General features: G+C 46.3%; 1 protein-coding gene across 1 annotated transcript in view; it reads right to left on the bottom strand.

Moving 5' to 3' along the window:
• GM2A (GM2 ganglioside activator) overlaps nucleotides 1-9,127 on the bottom strand; it is an 18,585-nt gene extending 9,458 nt beyond the window's left edge. Inside the window, exons 1-2 of the mRNA XM_011985304.1 lie at nucleotides 9,025-9,127; nucleotides 2,139-2,301 (exon numbers count right to left, since the gene is read on the bottom strand). Of these exons, the coding sequence (XP_011840694.1) occupies nucleotides 2,139-2,301; nucleotides 9,025-9,104 (243 nt within the window). The 5' untranslated portion in view covers nucleotides 9,105-9,127. The remainder of the gene's footprint in view (nucleotides 1-2,138; nucleotides 2,302-9,024) is intronic.
• Nucleotides 9,128-23,176: the final 14,049 nt, after the last annotated feature.

Raw genomic sequence — 23,176 nt, forward strand, 5'->3', positions numbered from 1 at the left:
GGAGGCTGAGGCAGGAGAATGGCGTAAACCCGGGAGGCGGAGCTTGCAGTGAGCTGAGATCCGGCCACTGCACTCCAGCCTGGGCGACAGAGCGAGACTTCGTCTCAAAAAACAAAAAAAAAAAAGGCAAATAAACTTATGAATAGACATCTGCGCTCACTAGGAATGATGCAAGTTTGTTCAAACATTGGGAGGCACTTTGGCAATATGTATCAAAAGACCTAAAAAGTGTGTATCTAGATAATCAGAAAATTATAAAAAGATGTACTATAAGAATAATTTCTACAAAGGTGGTTATTATAGCAAAACAAAAAACAAACAAACAAAAAATACTCTGGCCGGGTACAGTGGCTCAAGCCTATAATCCTAGCACTTTGGGAGGCCGAGGCACGCAGATTGCCTGAGATCAGGAGTTCAAGACCAGCCTAGCCAACATGGTGAAACCCCATCTCTACTAAAAATACAAAATTAGTGGGATGCAATGGCAGGTGCCTGTAATCCTAGCACTTTGGGAGGCTGAGGCAGGAGAATCACTTGAACCCGGGAAGCCGAGATTGCAGGGAGCTGAGATCACACTACTACACTCCAGCCTAGGCGACAGAGTAAGACCCTGTCTCAAAACAAACAAACAAACAAACAAAACTTACCCTGGAAACAAACTAAATGTTCAACAATAGACTTGTTATACAAATTATGAAAGATCCACATCAGAATATTTCTGCCATTAAAAATGATTGGGTGGACTGAGCGAGGTGGCTCACGCCTATAATCCCAACATTTTGAGAGTCTGAGGCAGAAGGATTGCTTGAGCCCAGGAGTTTGAGACCAGCCTGGGCAACACAGGGAGGCTCTGTCTCCATAAAAAATTAAAAAATTAGGTAAGCATGGTGACATGCGCCTGTGGTCCCAGCTACCCAGGAGGCTGAGGTGGGAGGATCCCTTAAGCCCAAGGCTGCAGTAAGCCATGATCACACTACTGCACTCCAGCCTGAGCAACAGAGTGAGACATTGTTCTAAAATTACAATAAATTAAAATAATTAAATAATGATTGGGTAAAAAAAAATTGACTAAGTAGAGTTACCTAATCCTTGGAAACAGATATGGAACATATAGTATGATGCAAAAAAAAAAAAAAAGCAAGTATAATAGCACATCTCATATAATCCCATGAGTATAAGTGTATATATATTTACAAACACATAAAAATTCTGACTGGATATTTAAAGAGCAAACACTGACTATCTCTAGGATTTAGATTACTGGAGGACATTTACAATGAGCACTGCCTATTATACACATCCATTAAAAATAAATATGTATGTTATATATGTAATTGTATGGGGGAAAGTTGCAAAGAATATCCTGTAAGATGTTAAAAGTGCTTACCCCTTATCACTAGGTAGTGAGATTTCAAGTGATATTTATTTATTTATTTAGAGACAGAATTTCACTCTGTCACCCGAGTTGGAGTGCAGTGGTGCGATCTTGGCTTACTGCAACCTCTGCCTCTTGGGTTAAAGCAATTCTCCTACCTCAACTTCCTGAGTAGTTGGGATTACAGGCACATGCCACCACGCCCAGCTAATTTTTATAGTTTTAGTAGAGATGGGGTTTCACCATGTTGGCCAGGCTGATCTCAAACTCCTGACCTCAAAAGATCCGCCCACCTCAGCCTCCCAAAGTGTTGGGATTACAGGCGTGAGCCACCACACCTGGCCTATTTTATTTTATTTTTTGATGACTTCTGTTTTCTAAAGTGACTATATATTACTGGCTAATTGGTATATCGATTTTATAATTAACAACAAAACCGAATTGGCCAACCAGAGTTGTCAGACAATAACGAGCCATTGGCCATCAGGCCCAGAGAAGGCCAGGATGCTCCTGACAGGCACAAGGTATCCATCACTCCTGCCCTCACCAAGAAGTTGCTGGCACTGACGTCAGAGATTCCTTTCAATTCCATGATCCTGAGATTCCATGAACCTGTGAAAGAGTGTCTGAATCTACATGTCCTGTACTATTCTCTGGGAATCCAGGATTCTGAATTTCTTCACAGTTCCCCAAGCATACATGCCACAGTGCCCCTGCTGGCCAGACCTGGCACCTCCCCTTCCCTACCCACCCCCAGGCTCACCTTCAGAGGAGAACTCAGAGGAACACTGGTGCTGCCCACGACACTGAAGGTCACGTTCCCAGGAATGAGGATGGGGTCAGGCTCCAGAGTCAGGCTTCTGATCACCGCAGGGTCCTTTCCTTCATCACAGTTATCCCAGGAGAAGCTACCAAGCTGGGATGGCCGGGGACAATCAGGCAGCAAGGAAGGAGGAGAAGAAAAAGGTTGACAAAAGAAACTATCACAGATCACAGGAAAAACGAGCTCCTGGCAGCGTGACCTTGGGTGAGGCACCCCCGTCCCTGAGCCTCCTCTATGAGGTTCCATACCTATGAACCTGGGATAACACTTGTCCTACTCATTTCATAGGCAGGACTAAACTAAAAGACTTAAAAGACATAATCTCCCAAAAGTATACTGTAAATTATAAGGCAGGATATGACAGACCTGGAACTTCAAAACCGGAGACTGACCTAATCGTCCTTTGGTGGGCACCTTCTCTGACTTCCCTCCTCTCTGCTGCCCGCTCCTCTCCAGCCAGCCTTGGGATCCCAGCAGAGGGCAAGCTCCTGGAGGATTCAGCTCTGCAGCCCACACCCAGGACCTTGTTCATGTCACACCCCACGCCCAACCCAGAGCCAGGAACAATGGGAAACATAAAACGCAATGGGAAATCTAACGGCATCTGAAATCCCACTCTCAAGGGGCAGGTGGTTAACTCAGGAAGGAATAGGACACTCACGAAAAGATCCCCAGTGGATCACTTGCTGATGAATAATCCCCAGTGAATGGACTTCCCCAGTCCTAACCAGTGTCTTCTTCCCATCCCACTTCTCAGGTCATGTGCCCACTAGGGTCACCCGCCACCCCTCTGCTGAGCTGCTCCTCCTGTTCCTCCTCCACATCCCCCAGGTCTCCTGATTCCACCACCACTACATCTGCATGTGACTGCATGTGACCACCACTCTGCACTCCAACAGGACCCTGTCTGATTTTTTTTTTTTTTTTGAGACGGAGTCTCACTCTGTCACCCAGGCTGGAGTGCAGTGGCGTGATCTCAGCTCACTGCAAGCTCCGCCTCCCGGGTTCACGCCATTCTCCTGCCTCAGCCTCCCAGTAGCTGGGACTACAGGCGCCCACCACCATGCCCGACTAATTTTTTGTATTTTGTTTAGTAGAGACTGAGTTTCACCGTGTTAGCTAGGCCTGTCTCGAACTCCTGACCTCATGATCCACCCGCCTTGGCCTCCCAAAGTGCTGGGATTACAGGCGTGAGCCACCGCTCCCGGCCTGTCTGATGATCTTGAACACCTCCCACACCGTGAAGACTCTCTGCCCACCCACTCGCACCTCTCCCAGCCCCCTGGAGGCCACCTATGAGAGACTGTTGGCATTCCCTCCATCCACACCCTGTCTCAGAGAGAAAACCTGCCAGTCCCACACCCCCAAGTTGATGCCCACCTTCAATACTCCCATCACTGACTGGATCAAGATGGATCACTTAACCCCAGCTAGGCTGACAGATTCTCTCTGCCCAATTTTGGGATTAAGGCATAAAAGGCTGGGGATACAGGGTTTTTGTGCTGTCACTGGATCCTAAGTTTTGGGTTGAGGCCAGACCATCTAGATCTGTGATCCATGACCAAGCAGAAGTTAATGAAGGGATAAGAGCTACGGGCTCTGTTGGTCTGTGGAAAACGGAACAGATGAAGTCCCACTTCCCTATCTATAAAAGCAGTATGGAGTAGCAGTGAAGGGCACGGCTTTGGAGAGACATGGGTGAATGACAACTTTAGCCAAACAGCCCGGGGTGGAAATCATATCTCTGCCACACTTACCATGTGATTTTATAGGCCAATTTCACCTTTGGAGTCTAAATTTCCACATCTTTTAACTGGAAGCATTTCTACCTTCCTCTCTAGGATGTTGCAAGGGCTAGAGTATGTATGTAAAGCTCATAACCCAATGCCAGGCACAACGCACGCGAGCCGGCTCACTAAATGGGAGCCATTAGCATCCTAGCCTCCGCTTCCTGCCGGCAGCTCCATGAGATGTCTTGTAGCTCTGTAATAAACTTCCCCTTTAGCTGAGCTTTTAGGAATGGGTTCCTACCCCTTGGAATGAAAGGTCATGTCATGACTAAGAAAGGCAGGACAGGATAGTTGCCAATAAATGTTTCCTTCAACAATCATTTCACAAATATTTATGGAGCAATGATGATAGGCCCTGGGCTAAGTACTGTGGCAAGAGTGGTAAACAATCACACCTGGCTCCTGCCCTGCCTTGAGGAGCTTACCGTCTAATGCAAATAAATATCACCCACTGTGATTTGTGAGTGCCACAAAGGAAAAGAGCAGAAGGTAATGCTGACGGCAACAAAGGACTCACTTAGATAGGGTGGTGGGGAAGTGATACTTAAGCTGGACGCTTGGGGGATGAGGAGTCAGACATGTAAGTGCAGGCCAGGCTGAGGGAACTCAGGCAAAGGCCCCGAGGCACAAAGAAGCTTGACTGCTCTAGGCACTGGGAGAAGGCCATGGGCTAAATGTAGTGGATGAGGGACCCAGATGAGGTTGGAGGGGTGGCAGGGTCATTTAAGGCAGGACCCCACAAGCCATAATCGGGAGGTTGTTTTTACTATAGGTGCGTGGAACCCCACTGAAGGCCAGTGCTACACTGTGATTTGTGGTTGTGAACAGACTGAAAGTGGTCAAGGGAAAGAATGCCTGGAATTAAGAGTCAGGCTGGAGGGCAACATGGGAGCAGGACTAGTTTTCTGGGTGGGGCTGCTTCACAGATTCTAAGGCAGCCTGATCCACACAGAGGATTGATTCCGGGCTGGGGGTGGGGGTAGGGTATCCAGAGTCCAGAGTACCTATTGGAGAAGAATCCCTTCCCCTCTCCTAAGCTCTGCTTTCCCCAGGTCCTCGGGGAGACGTAACAAGATGGCTTCCTAAGTGTAGTGCCCGGCTAGCTGTCTCTGTAGTGACAAATTCTGCTGCTGAGTCCAGGCTCATAGGGAAAGGGAGGTGTCATGGATTAGCAGTGCCCACCAAGGCCAGGCTGGTCACCAGATATCTGTCATCCCAGCCTAGGCCAACAAGTGGGAAGGGGTGGCACAAGACGGAGGGGAAAGGCACAGCTCTGGAGGCAGAGATACGGGTACTACAGGTATGAGTTAAAACCCAGCTCAGCCAGTCTCACTAGCTGAGACCATGGCTAAGTTAACCCCTTAGAGGTTCAAAATTTCCTCATTTATTACGTGGACATAATGGTATCTTCTCACGGGACTATTGTGAGGGCAAGATGTTTGTATATAGAAAGCACAGGGCACAACTCCTCAAGACTGTCAGGCTCATGAATAAACAAGGAAAGACTAAGAAGCTGTCATAGGCTAGAGAAGAGTGGGGACTACAATGATATGTGTCATGACAATGGCAATGCAGTACCCTGGATTGGATCCTGGCTCAGAAAGAGGGCATTAATGGGAAAACTGGTGAAATCCAAACAAAGTCTAGAATTCAGTTAACAGTAATGTACTAACGTTGGTTTCTTAGTTTTGGAGATATGTACATGTAAGATGCTAACAGGGGAAACTGAGTCAGGATTATGTAGAAATTCTATATTATCTCTGTAACTTTTCTTTCTCTCTTTCTTTTTTTCTTGAGACAGGGTCTCACTCTGTTACCCAGGCTAGAGAGCAGCAGCCACAATCTCAGCTCACGGCAACCTCTGCCTCCTAGGTTCAAGTGATTCTCCTGCATCAGCCTCCCAAGTAGCTGGGACTACAGGTGTATGCCTGGCTAATTTTTGTATTTTTAGTAGAGACAGGGTTTCACCATGTTGGCCAGGTTGAGGGTGGTCTCGATCTCCTGGCCTCAAGTGATTTGCCTGCCTCAGTCTCCCACAGTGCTGGATTATAGAGGTGAACCACCACGCACCGCTGCAACTTTTCCATAAACCTAAAATTATTCCAAATCTTTTTTTTTTAGGAAAAAAGCACATAGCTCAATACATAGCACATAGTATGTGTACAATAAATGACAGCCACTATATAGCACTATAGTCTATTAAGCATCTACTATATGACTAGCATGGGGCTAGATATCCTCCCCTGTTATCTAACACTCATCACAGCCCGTAGTCACAAGATCAGTTATGCTAGAAGAGGAACTGAAATTCAGGTTTCCTGATGTTCACTCACTGTCACCCCCCGCTCCCCCAGTCTTTATCTGGCCCAGAGACTCAAGGTCAGGCCTCTGAATCACATGAGCCCTGAGATGTAGGTGCTGTGTGATTTTGAGTGACCTTTATAATGTCTCAGAGCCTCTTCAAAACTGCCAATCTAAGACCTAGTCTGAGATGGCATCCATACCCACAGCATAAATGGGAACAAGTTTGTAGGGTAAGCTAGCAGCCTCTAGCCAGACTCCACCTCATAGCGGCCAGCCCTGGAGTCAAGAGAAACATTCCCAGCCAATATTCAGGAACAAGGTATAAATTCTCCAGGCAAATGAAGTCAAAAGTTCCACATTCCTTCATTCAACAAGCAAAACAGACTTTCTGCCTCGGGGGCACAGTGAGGCCAAGCCCACAGATTTATATGGCTTTATTTGTTTCTGATTTTAGAACTTTTCCATCAATGAATGCATTTCCCTTCACTGAAGAGATTCAGGTTGGCACCATCACACCCATCGTACAGATGAGGAGACCAAGACTCAGGGAATCCACAGATTGAGACAGAGGAGGGATCAGAAGCCAAGCCTCCCTGCTTTCAGTACCACACACTTTCCCCTACACAGCACTGTTCCTCACTCTCAAACACTTCCAAGATGGTAGGAGGGAGGGGATCAGGGGTGGACCTATCCCTTTGCTACCAGAAATGTTTGATATCTTGGCTAGCAGCCAAGAGGCAATGGAATTGGGTTTTTGTTTGTGGGGTTTTTTTGTGAGATAGGGTCTCACTCTGTCACCCAGGCCGGAATGCAGTGGTGCAATCTCAGCTGCGGCCACGACCTCCCAGGCTCAGGCAATCCTCTTACCTTAGTCTCCCGAGTAGCTGGGACTACTGGTGCACACCACCACGCCTAGCTAATTTTTGTATTTTTTGCAGAGATGGGGCTTTGCCATGTTGCCCAGGCTGGTCTTGAACTCCTGAGCTCAAGCAATCTGCCCACCTCAGCCTCCCAAAATGCTGGGATTACAGGTGTGCACCACTGCACCTGGTCTTGGGTGTTTTTTTTTAATTGACAAACCACAGTTGTATACATTTACGGGGTGCAATGTGAAATGTATTCTCTTGGTTGTTTTGAAGTGCACACAGTTCCTGACTTACTATGGTTTGACATACCATTTTTCCACTTTACAATCGTGCCTAAGTGACAAATATTCAGCGAAAACTGTACTTTAAGTATCCATACTGTTTTTCACTTTCAGTACAGTCTTCAATAAATCACATGAGACATTCAACACTTTATTATGAAACAGGCTTTGTGTTAGATGATGTTGCCCAACTGTAGGCTAATGTAAATGTTCTGAGCATGTTTAAGGTAGGCTAGGCTAAGCTATGATGCTCAGGTTAGTTGTATTAAATGCATTTTCAACTTAATGGTATTTTCAACTTACGATGGGTTTATCAGAACGTAACCCCATGGAAAGTTAAGGAGCTTCTGTATGTAATACATTACTAACTATAGTCACCCTGGTGTGCAATAAATCTCAAAGCCTACTGCTTAGCAGAACTCAGTGGCCCCACACCTGTAGTCCCAGCTACTCAGGAGGCTGAGGTGGGAGGACTGTTTGAGCCCAGGAGTTCAAGGCTGCAGTGAGCTATAATCGCCCCACTGCACTCCAGCCTGGGTGACAGAGTGAGACCCCATCTCTACTCTCAACTTCTGTAAGTTCAACTTGGTTAGAATCCGCATATAAGTGAGATAATAAAACAAAACTACCATATGAACCATTATCCCACTTCTGGGCATATACCCAAAGGAACTGAAATTTCTGGGTATGTATCCAAACGAACTGAAATTTCGAAGAGCTATCTGCACTCCCATATTCACTGCAGCATTACTCACAATAGCTAAGATATGGAAATAACCTAAGTGTCCATCAACAGACACTTGATGGATAAAGAAATTATCCATCAAATTGAATGCATAAAGAAAATGTGGCATATATGCACAACAGAATACTATTCAGCCTTTAAAAGGGGAAACATCTTGTCATTTGCAACAACATAGACTGAATCTATGAAGCTAGTTGCAATAAGCCAGGAACTAGGCTTTTTCAGGTCAAGGGATTACAGAACTTCCCTTTCCCAGGGATCTGCAGCACGGTGTGAATGAGAAGTGAAGGAGGAAGCTTGGAGGGTAGGGGGACTGTTGTCTCAGTGGCTCACAACCAAGGGCAGCGGGGTCACAGGCCTGGTTATTTGTCACCAGATGGGCAAATCTGGATCCTCTGGCCTGGAGAAGCTCTCAAGTCCTCCTACGTCTAAGGAAGAGCTCAGGACATTCGAGCAGGGGAAGAGATGAGGCAACAGGCCTTATCATGGGGACATAAGGAGTGGCAGTCAGGAGTAAGGTGCAGGGTAACAGGACTGAATCTCTGGGGGCAATGCCTTAGTTTTAAGGCTCTCTGCATTTTCACTCCGGCGCTTGGAGAGAGGGCAGCAGAGTGCAGACGTGAGATGAATCTCTCCAAAAAGGGCCTGGAGCACAACAAGTCTTTACAGGCCACCTCATTGTACAGACCAGAATCCCATAATTAGTTACTTTGGAAGGCTCTAGTGCAGAGAGCCAACTCTAGATAACGCAGTGGCCACCCCCATATCTGAGCCAGACCCGCATACCCGTAGCTGGGCCAGGAGGCTGCAAACAGCCTCTTAAAGGAGGGTGCACTCACCTTTTTCAGGTGGGCTTGCGCAGGGGCCGCGAAAAGCAAGCCCAGGGCGATCAGGACGGGAGCCTGCATCAGGGACTGCATTGAGAAGCGTGGGTCAGGGCGGAGTTAACAAGGTCTGTGGCGGCAGAGGCGCCTTTAAATGCCTTCCTGTATTGGTTACGCAAAGCTGTGTTTTGCTATGCAAAGCTGAGTCCAGTCACTGGCAGGTTCGCCCTGCCCCGCCCCGGCCAGAGATTTCCCGGCCGAGAGTTGGACCGATTCCTCCCGGCTCCGCCCCCTCGCTCTTTTCATTGGAGTCTATCTCTCTAGCGTAGGTGTTAAGGCCTTCCCTCTGTGGGGCGTAGGCGGAGTTGGAGGAGAAAGGGGCGGAGCTGACTGCAAAGGAATGAATGCTTCTGAAACTGAAGGGAGCTTAGCACAAGGTTGGGACGGGATCCCGAGGGCGGGGCGAAGCTGCGCGCACGGGAGGGGCGGGGCCATGGCGCGAGAAGGGGCCGAGCGGAGTCGGGGGCGGGGCGGAGCCGAGCTTCTGGGAAGAGCGGCGCCGGGCCGGAGATGGAGGGGACCTGCGGTTTGTGAACTCGTGCCGGGACCATCACCTCCTTCCTAAAGGAAGGACCTTTGGGAAACCGTGGATTCAGTGTTTTCATCCCCAAATCTTTCTTGACAAAAATGTCAGGCTCTCTGCAGTGTTACGCTTCCCCATATCCGTGTTTTTTTTTTTTTTTTTTTCTTGCTTTGACACGGAGTCTCGCTCTGTTGCCCGAGCTGGAGTGCAGTAGCGCGATCTCAGCTCACTGCAAGCTCCGCCTCCCGGGTTCAAGCGATTCTCCTGCCTCAGCCTCCTGAGTAGCTGGGATTACAGGCATGCACCACCACATGCAGCTAATATTGTTTTTCTGTTTTTAGTAGACACGGGGTTTCACCATGTTGTCCAGGATGGTCTTGATCTCTTGACTTCATGAATCCGTGTTTTTTTAATAATTATAGCTGTTTTACAAACTAACATTTAGTAACTGCTTGAAAGCATGCTAAGGACTCACGAGGGAATGCTTTTTTTCTTCCCCAATTTTAGCACTGAGGAAACTGATACACAGTGAGGTTAGCTCGCCAAGGTCACACAGCTAGGAAGGGATAGAGCAAGACTTCTTTTTAGACACCCCAACAGCCAAGATTTCGTCAGGTTAATATACGAGTTGGAGATTTGCTTTTAGATAAAACAGGGTTACTGGTACCGCCAACTTACCACAAGATTGTGAACTCCACACGGGGTGGCATCATGACTGAGGCACTCATACCCAGTGCCTGATGCATAATAGACAATTTGTTGAGTACATGAATGCATGTGTAGAATTTAAAACTCACCTGATCATCTTTTTTAAAGTAAACTTTTTATTTTGGAATTAATTTTAGGTTTACAGAAAAGTTGCAAAAATAGTACAAAGTTCTCTTCGTTTCTTCTGTTGTTGAGTATGACTCCTGTGGCCTGGTCGGGGGTTCAGGCTGCAGACCCAGAGCTTCTGCTTGTGCATAACTGGGACCCCCAGGCGTGGGGGTCCTTTCAACTGCCAGCGACAAGGAGGTGGCAAAAGAATAAAAAATTAAATTTTTTTTAAAAAATCTGAGAGCATGACATTGGTACACTATTATTAACTAAGCTCCACACTTTACCTAATGATCCTCCCATTCTGATCAACTCTTCCCTTTCATCTAGCCCAACTGAGGTAGGAGAATAGAGTCTGGAGGCAGGGAACCTAAGACCATTTCACGCTGACTTCCTAGAACTAAATTGAAAGGAAAACCCTAACTTTCCACAGCTAAGTAACAAGAGGACCAGAGGCTACTCTCTTTGCAAACCCCCACCTTTTCTGTGCAGCAGATGGGAAATTGAAAGCACATTTCAATAGCTATGCTACATTTCAATTTCTGTGTTAAAATTGCATAGAAGTGCAACTTTGTAACTTCACTTCAGCCTGATTGGTTGCTTTCCATAACCAATCAGATGTTTGCACAGGAGTGTGACCTTTGTAACTTCACTTCGTCCTCTAATTAACCAATCAGACTGATTGTGGGCCACCATGTCATTTACATGAGGTGAACACCAGGTGGCCAATGGGAAACCTCTAGGGCGTATTTGGACCCAAGAAGATTCCGTATCTCTTGAGCTGCTGCTTGGCCCGCCCCGACACTGTGGAGTGTACTTTCATTTTTAATAAACCCTTGCTTTTGTTCTTTCATCGCTCCATTTTTTCCTTGCTTTTCTGTGTGTTTTCTCCAACTCTTTGTTCAAAAACCCCAAGAACCTAGACAACTTTCAGTCAAAACCCTCTACAGGAAACATATTTTGGCAAGCCAGCCAGGAGAGAAGGTAGGCCCAAAGCTTGGAATTGATTTTTCTCCTTTTCCCTTTTAATGCAGGGGAATCTTTCTCTCCCTCTCTCTTTTCCTTTCCAACTCGGAACCCTCAGTGGGCAGCGCCTAAGCACAGAGGAAATTGCAAGTTTCTGGCCAGGGCCACTGTCTGGTGAAACTGAAAGGCTTCCATGTCGAAGCACTTGACCACCACTGCCTGTTTAGGGTGAGGAGTCTTTTTCCTTGTTTTCATTTGTCTGAGTCCTATTCCTTTTCTTTCTTTCTTTCTTTCTTTCTTTTTTTTTTTTCGGAGTTCTTTTCCTTTTTTGCTTTTTCAGTCTTTCACTGGTTGTTTCCTAGTAACTCCTTGGTAATTGAGGGGAACTGGTCAGGGCCACTCTCCAGTGTTCTCTGAAGGCCAATGAGGGAACAGGGATGGCTGCCCTGCCCAGAAGGGTGAAAGACTCTTTTCTATCCTTTCTGATTATAGTCCCTGATCCCTACCTGTGTCTCAGTTGGCAGCAGCAGCTCATTCAGGGCAAACTCACACATGTTTCAGGTGACTTAAACTTTCTTATGCTAAATTCTTCCCTTCTCTTCCTTTCCCCTACTCGACTGGCTAAGGACAGAAAACCCACCCAGCTATGCAAAAAGGTTATATGAGTCAGAGGGGCCAGGCATGTCATAGGTGGTCTGTGTGGTGCATGGGGAGTGGGGGTAATTCATGAAAGGGAATCTATTGTTGCCTAAATTGAAAGAGTTAAAGGGTTGGTTTAAGTGGCATGGGAAAACCTTAAGGAAAGTTCATAGTAGGAATGTCCCAGGTAAAATTTGGGTCACCTGGTGAGCCTTCCACTTTTCAAAGTCCTCTTCTCTTTTCCAGACCACCATGGGCAATTCTCCACCTATTCCACCTGATTGCCCGCTTGGCTACATCCTCCACCATTGGAATCAATTTGACCCTGACAATCTAAAGAGAAAGCATATAATTTTTTTCTGCAGTACTGTCTGGCTCCATTATGAGCTGCCCAGCCTGGAAAAAATGGGTAGTCAATGGTAGCCTTAATTATGACATCATCCTGCAATTAGACCTATTTTGCAAGAGGCAGGGCGAATGGCCAGAAATCTTGTATGTACAGACTTTCATGACTCTATACCAAAACCTAAGAATCTGTGAAACTCCCAGAACCCACCCCACAAAGGAAAGTTCTAAGGGAGAACTACATATTATAGATGACCCCCTCTTACAAGGGCCACCTGTCTCTCAGAGTGAACAGTGACCACTCCCATACAGCCCAGGAGCAAACACCAGAGACCCTACTAAGTCCCCCTCACATTCGGAGGGGAACCCCTGTATTCAACTCTCCTTCCAGCCCTGCTACACCTTAGGGAAGTAGCAGGAGTTGAGGGGCCAGTCCTAGTGCAGGCCCCCTTCTCTACAACTAATATACAACAATGTAAGGAAAGGCTAGGAAGCTGTTCTGAGAATCCTAGGAAATTTGCAGATGGGTTCCAAACTTTGACCTTAGCCTTTCATCTCTCATGGAGAGATGGTCAATTCATTCTAGCAACCTGTTGACACTCCCTCAGAAAAGGAACACATCTTTGAGGCTGCCAGCAAGGAAGTGGATGAATTATCCGCCTGAAACCCTCAGGGCAATTACCGAGGCCCAGACACAGTTCCCACTACTGATCCTAATTGAGACTATAACGCCCCCCATGGGAATGAACCACTGGGTTAAATTTCTTGAGACTGTCCTTGGAGGAATGAGAAAGGGATTAACTAAGGGAGTAAATTATGATAAAGTAAGGGAGGTTACACAAGGCAAGGAGGAAAATCCAGCCATGTTTTATGGTAGGCTGGAGGAAGCCTTTAAATATATACTAATCTGGACCCTTCCTCTCCCAAAGGCAAAATATTAATGGCACAGCATTTCATTAGCCAGTCTGCCCCAGACATTAGACGTGAACTCCAAAAGCTACAGATGGGGCCACAAACTAATCAAAATCAACTTCTTGATACTGCCTTTATGGTGTATAACAATCATGACCTGGAGGAAGGAAAAAGAGAACAGAGTAAAGAAAGATGCAAGCCAAAATTATGGCAGCCATCATTGGTGATGCCCTGAAAGCCCAAAGAGTGTCTAAGGGAAACCCGGAGGACCGTAAAGATAATGCCAGCAAAGGCAAGTCTTCCTTCAAATGCAAGAAAAGCAGGCATTGGGCAAAGGAACGTACTAAGTACCCCCCCTCCCCGCCCAAGGCCCCTGCTGTCAGTGCAAAGGCACCAGTCATGAACCCTAGCACTGGAGAATTGACTGCCTTTGCTCCCACGGAGGGGCTGGGTTAGGCAAAACTCTAGCAGTGCGAAAGGAGGAATCAGGTGAAGACTGAAGGGGCCCGGGATCTTCCTCACTGCCCCTGTCCAGGAACATTATAATTACCTCTGGGGAGCCCCGAGTAACTCTGGATGTCGTGGGCACCCAAATTCAGTTTCGTTTTGATGCAGGGGCAAATTACTCTGTCCTTACTGCTTATGCAGGGAAACTTTCCTCCTGGTCCATGAGTGTTACAGGAATGGAAGGGAAACCACAAACCAGATTTTTTACTCATCCTTTGATTTGTCAATTTAAGAAACAAATCTTCCAACAGGAATGCCTAGTAGTATCAAGCTACCCAACCCCCTGCTGGGAAGAGAGATTATGGTTAAAATAAGGGCACTACTACAATTTAAACATCATCCAGTGAAATTGCTAATAGCCAAAAATACAGACAATGTCCAAGACCACATTAATAAACAGGTTAACCTGCTGGCATTGTATACTAGAAAACCGGGGAAGGCTAAAACAGCAGTGCCAGTCAAAATACAGCTTGAAGACCCCAGCTATTTTCCTAATCAAAAATAATACCCGATTAAGCAGGAAGTGAGAAATGACCCAGCACCCATAGTTGAGGTATTACTTACCCATGGGCTCTTAAAACCCTGTAATTCTCCCTGCAATATCCCCATCTTACCTGTTCTAAAGCCTTCAGGGGAATACTGGTTAGTAACAACAGTTAATAAAGAAACAAGGGGAACAAAAAGAAGGATCCTGGTGGTATATGGGGTCAAAAATATATCTCCCTCAGACAGCCCAGTAGAAAGTTATAAAAGCCCTGCATGACTCTTTCCATATTGGGAGGGATGCAACTCTGATTATGGTAAACAAGCTCTTTACTGGGTCTAACTTCAGTGGCTAAGTAGGTCTGCGAAGCCTGCTCACTCTGTGCACTTAACAACCCGGGAAACAAAATGCCCCCTCTAATAGAACCAATCCAGAGGAGAGGAACGTTTCCGGGGGAGACTGGCAATTATACTTTACCTATATGCCAGCTTGCAGAGGATACAAGTTTTTGTTAGTACTAGTAGATACCTTTACTGGTTGGGTTGAAGTTTATCCTACCAGAACACAGAAGGCTAATGAGATTATAAAGGTTGTCTTAAAAGAAATAATCCCCTAGTTTGGGTTACCTCAGAGCCTCCAAAGTGATAATGTCCTGTCCTTTATCTCCAAATAACTTGAGCGGTTGCTAAGGTTCTTGGAATCAAATACCATTTATATTCAGCATGGAGGCCTCAATCCTCCAGGAAAGTAGAAACGGGTAACCAAACTCTAAAACAGGTGTTAACTAAGCTATGTCAGGAAACATCAGAAACTCGGGTCAGCTTACTGTCCATCGCCCTCTTAAGGATCCATAATACCTCTAGAGCAAAAATTAATAGAAGCGAATATAATGAAATGTTATACAGAAGGCCATTCTTAACTAATAATTACTGATCCAGAAATAGCCAGTTTAAAATACCTAGTCAACCTAGGACAATTTCAGCAGGCTTTAGAAAAGTGTGGAATTCAAAGGCTCCCCTTACTGGGAACTAACCAGCAACCCCAAATCAGGCCAGGAGTTAAGGTACTTGTTAAAACACAGAAGGAGGGATCCACTGTTCAACAATTACAACCCAAATGGAAGGGACCATGTTCAGTAATACTGGCTATGCCTTCTGCCATCAAAGTACAAGGATTAGATACAAGGATTAGATTGGGTACACCTTTCAAGGATCAAACCAGCAATACCAGAAGCTCCGGACCAGGAACCTGAAGTTTCCATCAGCCACTACACCTGTGAACTTGTGGAAGCCCTGAAGTACCTGTTTAGAAGACAGCCAAAAGATGAGTAAATGCCTACCAATTTTCCTTGGTGTCTTTGTTGCATAATTACTGTAGGCTGGATAATAGTAGTCATTTATTTTATTTTTGCAGTTTAATTGCCTTCTTCCAAATGGATGGAATCATTTCCTTTGTAGTAATTAAGCTGAATGTTTTAATTCATTTTTATAACAAACATTCCTGACAGCATAGGTATCCACACCCAAAGTTCCCATTAAATCTTTTAACTGAATTCATTTTCTCTCGCATAGAGACTATCAAGCTTCAGATGATCACGTAACAAGGTTTCCAGCCAGTTCCAAGTCAAGACACCACCCCTGGCCGTCAAGAGGCCACCCTGTCTCCACCAGACAGAGTAGGGAGAGAGTTCTGTGATCTCCAACAGATAGGGACTACGCCCAAGTCAGCATGAAGCAGTTACAGAAGAAAGTCCATTAGTCCCTCTGCCTTCCATAAAGATTTATGGGGATCACGTCTCTCAGGAATGAGATGAGGCAGCAGAACAGGGTCTGGAGGCAGGGAACCTAAGGTTGTTTCACACTGATTTCCTAGAACTAAATTGAAATGAAAACCCTAACTTTCCACAGTTAAGTAACAAAAGGACCAGAGGCTACTCCCTTTGCAAACCCTCACCTTGTCTGTACAGCAGATGGGAAATTGAAAGTACCTCTGATTGGTTGCCCTTTTTTTTTTTTTTTTTCTGAGATAGAGTCTTGCTCTGTTACCTAGGCTGGAGTGCAATGGCACGATCTCAGCTCACTGTAGCCTCTGCCTCCCGGTTTCAAGCAATTCTCCTGCCTCAGCCTCCCGAGTGGCTGGAATCACAGGTGCCTGCCACCACACCTAGCTAATTTTAAAAATATTTTCAGTAGAGAAATGGCCAGGCTGGTCTCGAACTCCTGGCCTCTGGTGATCTGCCTGTCTCCAGCCTCCCAAAGTGCTTTAGTCACTGTGCCCTGCCGACTGGTTGCTTTATGCAACCAATCAGATGTTTGCACAGGAGGGCGACCTTTGACATTTCAGCCTCCTATTGGTTGCTTCAGCAACCAATCAGACTGATTGTGGGCCAACACTTCATTTACATGAAGGGAGCACCAAGTAGCCAATGGGAGACCTCTAGAGGGTGTCTGGACCCCAGAAGATTCTGTATTGGGGGGCCCTTGAGCTGCTGCTCAGGCTGCTCCCATACTGTGGAGTGTACTTTCATTTTCAATAAATCCCCACTTTCATGCTCTTTTTTTTTTTTTTTTTGAGATGGAGTCTCTCTCTGTTGCCCAGGCTGGAGTGCAGTGGCGCCATCTCCGCTCACTGCAACCTCCACTTCCTGGGTTCAAGTGATTCTCCTGCCTCAGCTTCCCGAGTCGCTGGGATTACAGGCACTCACCACCACGCCCCACTAATTTTTTGTAAATTTTTTCTAGAGACGGGGTTTCGCCAAGTTGGCCAGGCTGGTCTTGAGTCTTGAACTCATGACCTCAGGTGATCCACCCGCCTCAGCCTCCCAAAGTGCTGGGATTACAGACTTGAGCCACTGCACCCAGCTGCATTCTTTCATTGCTTCTTTCTTTCCTCGCTTTGCTGTGCGTTTTGTTCATTTCTTTGTTCAAAATGCCAAGAATCTGGACAAGTTGCAGTCAAGACCCTCTACCGGTAACACAACCTCTTCATGAGATCCATGAGAAAGAGGACTTGCCCAGTGGCACATAGAAGAAGTGAAACTAGACATCACTTCTCCTAAGGCTGAACCTACAGATTATATGAGAGATGGCCATGTGGCTCTGCTCCAGGTGGATATGGGTGACAGACGCCGCTGTGGCTCTGCTCCTTGGTGGATGTGGGTGAGAGATGCCCATGTAACTCTGCTCCTTGGTATATGTGTAGATGAGAGATTCCCACGTGGCTCTGGTCCTTGGTGGGCGTGTAGGTGATGGATGCCCCTGTAGCTCCGCTCCTTGGTACATGCGGGTGAGAGACACCCCTGTGGTTCTGCTTCTTGGTGGAGGTTTGGGTGGTTGCTCAGGGTAACCACAATGCCAGCATGGTATGCCCTGCAGAGTCACTGGGAAATAGGAAGGGGCTGCACAGACCCTTCCTGCATCATTCCTTGTCTGTCAAGTCCCCTCAACCCAGTTACCCACTTCCTTTCAACTCCTAAATACAGACACACTCCACTATCATACAAGAGGTCAACACCCTCAGGCAGTGGAAGGTTAACTCTCCCAGCCACCTCGGTGGCATATTCCTTTCAGATGAGAGTACCTGGCATCTCCACATAAAGGAATTTGGATGAAGTTTTGGAAGGTCACAGACACAGTGACTGGAAACCAAGCCATAAACAAGATGGAAGAAGGGAAGGGACATGGTCCCAGTCAGGTAGACCCCAGGTTGCACCCTGGCCCTGCCACCTCCTGCTGAGAGAACTTGGGCAGGGTCTTAACCTCTCCGACCTCAGTTTTCTCATTTGTAAAATGAAGATTCAAGATGATAATAATGAAACTACCTCTCAGTGATAAACTATTCACTCACTGACTCATCGATTCAACTACTGAACAAGATAAAGGCCCTGCCCCTACCCCCACAGGCACACCCCATCCCCCTACGATTAGAATCTTAGTAAAGGGCAATCAGCAAAGAAAGAAAGAAACAAGATGATAGCATCAAGTAATAATACTAGATAACAAAAAAAATCAGATTAAAGTAACACAGATTGGGGTGGGTTGCCTTTTGGGGTCTGATAAGAACTCTCCGAGAAGGTGGGCTTTGACTGTCCCTGGGAGAAATGAAAAACACTTGGGGAAAGAGCCAATGGAAAAATTAAACATGGTTAAGACCATCAGGCCATGCTTCCCAGCCAGAGCCTCACATTGCAGTCCTCTGGGAGCTTTTAAAAATTCCAACCCCCAGGTCACACTCTAGACATCTAAATCTCTCGAGATGGCACCTAACCATTGATACTTAAAAAAAAAACAAAAAACAGGTGACTACAATGTGCAGCCAAGGTTGACATACAGTGATGTAAAGTATCTGACATACATATAATAAGTGCACACATACATAGAAGCAGCAATTATTAAAAGCAAGGCCTCTGTCCCTGAAGAACTCACCTTCTAAGAGTGATTGATTAGGAAACTGGAAATCAGGCTGGGTGCAGTGGCTCATGCCTGTGATCCCAGCAGTTTAGGAGGCAGAGGTGGGTGCTCGTGTACTTGAGCCTAGGAGTTTGAGACCAGCCTGGGCAACACGGTGAGACCTTGTCTCTACAAAAAATACAAAAAATTATCCGTGCACATCTGTAGCTCAAGTTACTCAGGAGGCTGAGATGAGAGGATTGCCATAGCCCAGGAGGTGGAGGTTGCAGTGAGCTGCGATCGCACCACTGCACTTCACCCTGGGCAACAGAGTGAGACCCTGTCTCAAAAAAAAACCGTAAAATAAAAACTGGAAATTATTGCCAGCTTACTATTCATGGCAAGGATCTGGGCCTTGAAATAATATGGCCCAGTGTACAACCTACCAGCCATGCTTGTGTATGGTGGGTATGGGTGTTGTTGGGGACCAGCCACATATCTAAAGGCTAGGGGTGGGTGGGTGTGTGTGTGTGTGTGTGTGTGTGCGCGCGCGCCCTGAGTGTTAAAAGTGTATAGGAGGCAGGAGAAAAGGGCCCCGAGGCAGTGAACCTAAATACTTCCTAGAACTAAATCAAACTGAAACACTTTAGCTATGACAAGAAATATCCTATTTACATGGAAAATGACTTTGTAACTTTACTTCATCCTCTTCATTTACATAGGGTGTATACCAAGTAAATAACTTTATAACTTCAGTTTAGCCTCTTCATTCTAGCCATACACCACATAACCAATGGAAACCTCTAGAAGGCATTTAAACCCCAGAAAATTCTGTAACCGGGCCCTTGAGCCACTTGCTTGGGCCCCCTCCCACCCTGTGGAGTGTGCTTTCATTTTCAATAAATCTCTGCTTTTGTTGCTTCATTCTTTCCGTGCTTTGTTTGTGCATTTTGTCCAATTCTTTGTTCAAAATGCCAAAAACCTGGACACCCTCAATCAGTAACACTTACACCTCAACTATGTGTGTGACAGTCATGTGGGTCAGATGTAGAGGTCACAGATAGGTGATGCCAGCCTCAAACATGATTTGTCTGCATGGTGTTTCTTAGAAAATATCACTTAATTGCTAATGTACAATTTTAAAAGGTTATTTCGGCTGGCGTGGTGGTTCACGCCTGTAATCCCAGCACTTTGGGAGGCCGAGGCGGGTGAATCAGGAGGTCAGGAGTTCGAGACCAGCCTGGCTAATATGGTGAAATCCCATCTCTACTAAAACATACAAAAATTAGTTGGGCATGGTGGCAGGAACCTGTAATCCTAGTTACTCGGGAGGCTGAAGCAGGAGAATCGTTTGAATCAGGTAGGTGGAGGTTGAGGTGAGCCAAGATTGCACCACTGCATTCCAGTCCAGGAGACAGAGTGACACTCCACCTCAAAAAAAAAAAAAAAAAAGTGATTTCTCATTAAACCATAGATTTCCAGCTTTTTCTGAAAAATCAGACAATTTGGAAACATCAGCTTTTTTTTCCCCAGGGCAACGGTTCATTGAAGCTGTGCTGCCACCACCCTCTAGGTGGGGCCAGGCCCTGCAGCCTCCACAGCCCCTATAGCATATGCAGCCCCCATTTTTGGTATCACCTGGTCTCTGTGAGGGTTCGACCCCAAATTTAGTCAGGACATCTTGTTTTAAATCTTGCCTATTCTTGTTATTAAAAGATAATTTTCAAAAAGAAGGTATCATAACTCTCACACACATATAAAATGAACAGGTGTTAAAGATTGTATTTAACTTACTAAGGGAGGGAACCTGTAAAACGTTATAACCAGTTCAAGGAAAATCCAAACAACATTCGTTTATAGATCAGGAATAGTGGAATAAATGTGCAAATTGGAGGGAAAATTGGCCTCTGCAAGTCAAACTGGGAACTGCTTAGGGCCAACCTGCCTCCCATTCTATTCAAAGTCACCCTCCGCTCACTGAGATAAATGCATATCTGACTGCCTCCTTTGGAAACTCAGAAGAATGCAACCATTTGTCTGTCACCTGCCTGTGACCTGGAAGTTCCCTCCCCACTTCAGATTGTCCCCACCTTTCTGGATGGAACTAATGTACTTCTTAAATACTTTGATTGATGTCTCATGTCTCCCTAAAATGTATAAAACCAAGCTATGCTCTGACCACCTTGGACAAATGTTGTCAGGACTTCCTGAGGCTATATCACGGGCACTCGTCCACAACCTTGGCAAAATAAACTTTCTAAATTAACTGAGACCTCAGATTTTCAGGGTTCACAGGAATGTAGAAGGGTATGTTCTAGACAATGAATAACTTTTCATTGGTCAGAATTTCTCTCTAAATGGTGATGTTGTTTCTGACTATAGGCAGTCTTTAATCTTATTGTGCCTCAGTTTCCCCATTTGTAAGAAGGTAAGTTCAAACTAGAAAATCCCATTCAACTTTGAGAGTCTCTATACATATATGTGTATACAAATGAAAGGAACACTAGATGTTATTTTGGTGGAAAAGAAACTGAAGCTTAGTGAGAGACAGAAATTACCTTTGCCCAAGACCACACAGCAGAGCTAGGGTAAGTATTCAGGTTTCCAGTCTCCCAGCTCAGGGCCACACCTCTGGGCAAGATTGCAGAGCTGATAAGAGAACCACCCCCTTCTCACCTCACCAGTCTGTATCTGGAGAGCACTTAGAGGCTGGACAATGGGGAACAGGGATGTCAAGCAGGCTGGGCAGGGCTATGGAAGGCAGGCTTGGGAGCAGCATCCTCACCAGCCTCAGTCTGAGGGCCCAAGATGGGTGGCTTTTGTGTAGGCAGGCATCGTTTTGATTCCCAAAGATTTTCATCTCATTAGAGCTTTTTTCTAGAGCTGTGATGATCAATGCTGGCTACACATTGGAGTCATCAAGGTGCTTGAAACCCTCCCCAGGCCTAGGTTGCACACCAGGTTGGGACCTATGTACTAACATTTTTTAAAGTCCCCCAGAGGATTCCAATATGCTGCCGATATTGAGAACCACTGTTCTAAAGGCCTCCCTGACAGTAACATGCATGCAAAATACCTGAGATCTCACTAAAACGCAGATTATGATCAGCAAGTCTGGAGTGGAGTCTGAGGATTTGCATTTCTAACTAGCTCCCCATGACACCAAAGCAGCTGGTCTGAGTCCCAGGGTTTCAATAGCTAGGGTCTAGATTAGACTGGCTTTCTCCACCATTGGGTGATAGGAGTGGGATACAGATAGAGTTAACTATTTCCCCCTAAGGAAGGTGCCTGGAGAACTTTCCCCGCCCCTTCTCCTTACTGAAACAGGACAGGAAGGACAGAGCCTCAGTTCTTCCTAGATTCTCTTCCTTATGCCCTATCACTCAACACTGTATGTTGAAATCGGTTGATTCTGTGATGTCTGAGGACCAGTCCAAATTCAGTACTCTTTTTTTTGTTGGTTTGAGACAGAGTTTTGCTCTTTTGCCCAGGCTGGAGTGACGTGGCGTGATCTCAGCTCACTGCAACCTCTGCCCTCGCGCCCCCTCCCCCCATTCAAGCGATTCTCCTGCCTCAGCCTCCCTGGTAGCTGGGATTACAGGTGCCCACCACCACGTCCAGATAATTTTTGTATTTTTAGTGGAGAAGGGGATAACAAGCGTGAGCCACAGTACCCCGCCCAAATTCAGTACTCTTTAATTCAGTGGAGTGTTTATCTCAGATGAGTTGCCCAAGAGAAGGTGGGTGAATCCAAGCAGGCTGACCAGAAATCTGTTCTCTAAACAGTTCTGCTCTACTATTCCTACCTCTCCTCCTACCCTCTTCCTTTTGTCCCTCCAAAGTGGCTGTCAAGGATTATTTGAGTTTAGCAGACCCTGGCTGTTTGTGCCAGCAGTTTTCCAATGAAGGATAATCCCACCGATGTCTTGGAAGGCCCAGGCAGTACCCAAAAGAGTCTTAATTGTCTAATGCCTCCCAAGGAGGGATGGGGTTGGGTTTGGGGTGAGGGTATGAGGACCTTGTCTCTTAGGGCTTGGGACCTAGATTCCAGTACAGGGAATAGCAGTGCTCCAGCACCAAATCAGGCAGGGGGCACCATCATCACGGGTCCTTTACAGTTTCCAAAGCATTCCATTAGCTGGCTAATTCAGCAAACATTTGCCAGGCAGAGCAATACCAGTGTCCCGGGCTCTGGGATGCAAACAGAATCTGCCTGAACTCAGAATACTCACTGCAATCACTCCGGACGCCTCACACACCATTGACTGCAGGGCTGGAAGAAACGTTAAGAATGCCTCCAACCACCTGTAGTACATCCATGTCGCCAAGAGGGGGCGGCCGCTATCCAACTCAGGCTCGTTGTTGGTCACACGCTGGCCAAATGTGGCCAGATTTTTCAAGACAAGCTGGAAATCCACTTTCGTGTGAACTCTCCAGATATTTAATAGAGGGCAGATAATTCCGATATTTATGAAAACAAAAACAAACAAACAAACAAAAAACTCTGCCTGGAGCTGGGTGTGGTGGC

Source organism: Mandrillus leucophaeus, unplaced genomic scaffold (assembly GCF_000951045.1).
Source record: "Mandrillus leucophaeus isolate KB7577 unplaced genomic scaffold, Mleu.le_1.0 Scaffold282, whole genome shotgun sequence".
Classification (NCBI taxonomy): Eukaryota; Metazoa; Chordata; class Mammalia; order Primates; family Cercopithecidae; genus Mandrillus; species Mandrillus leucophaeus.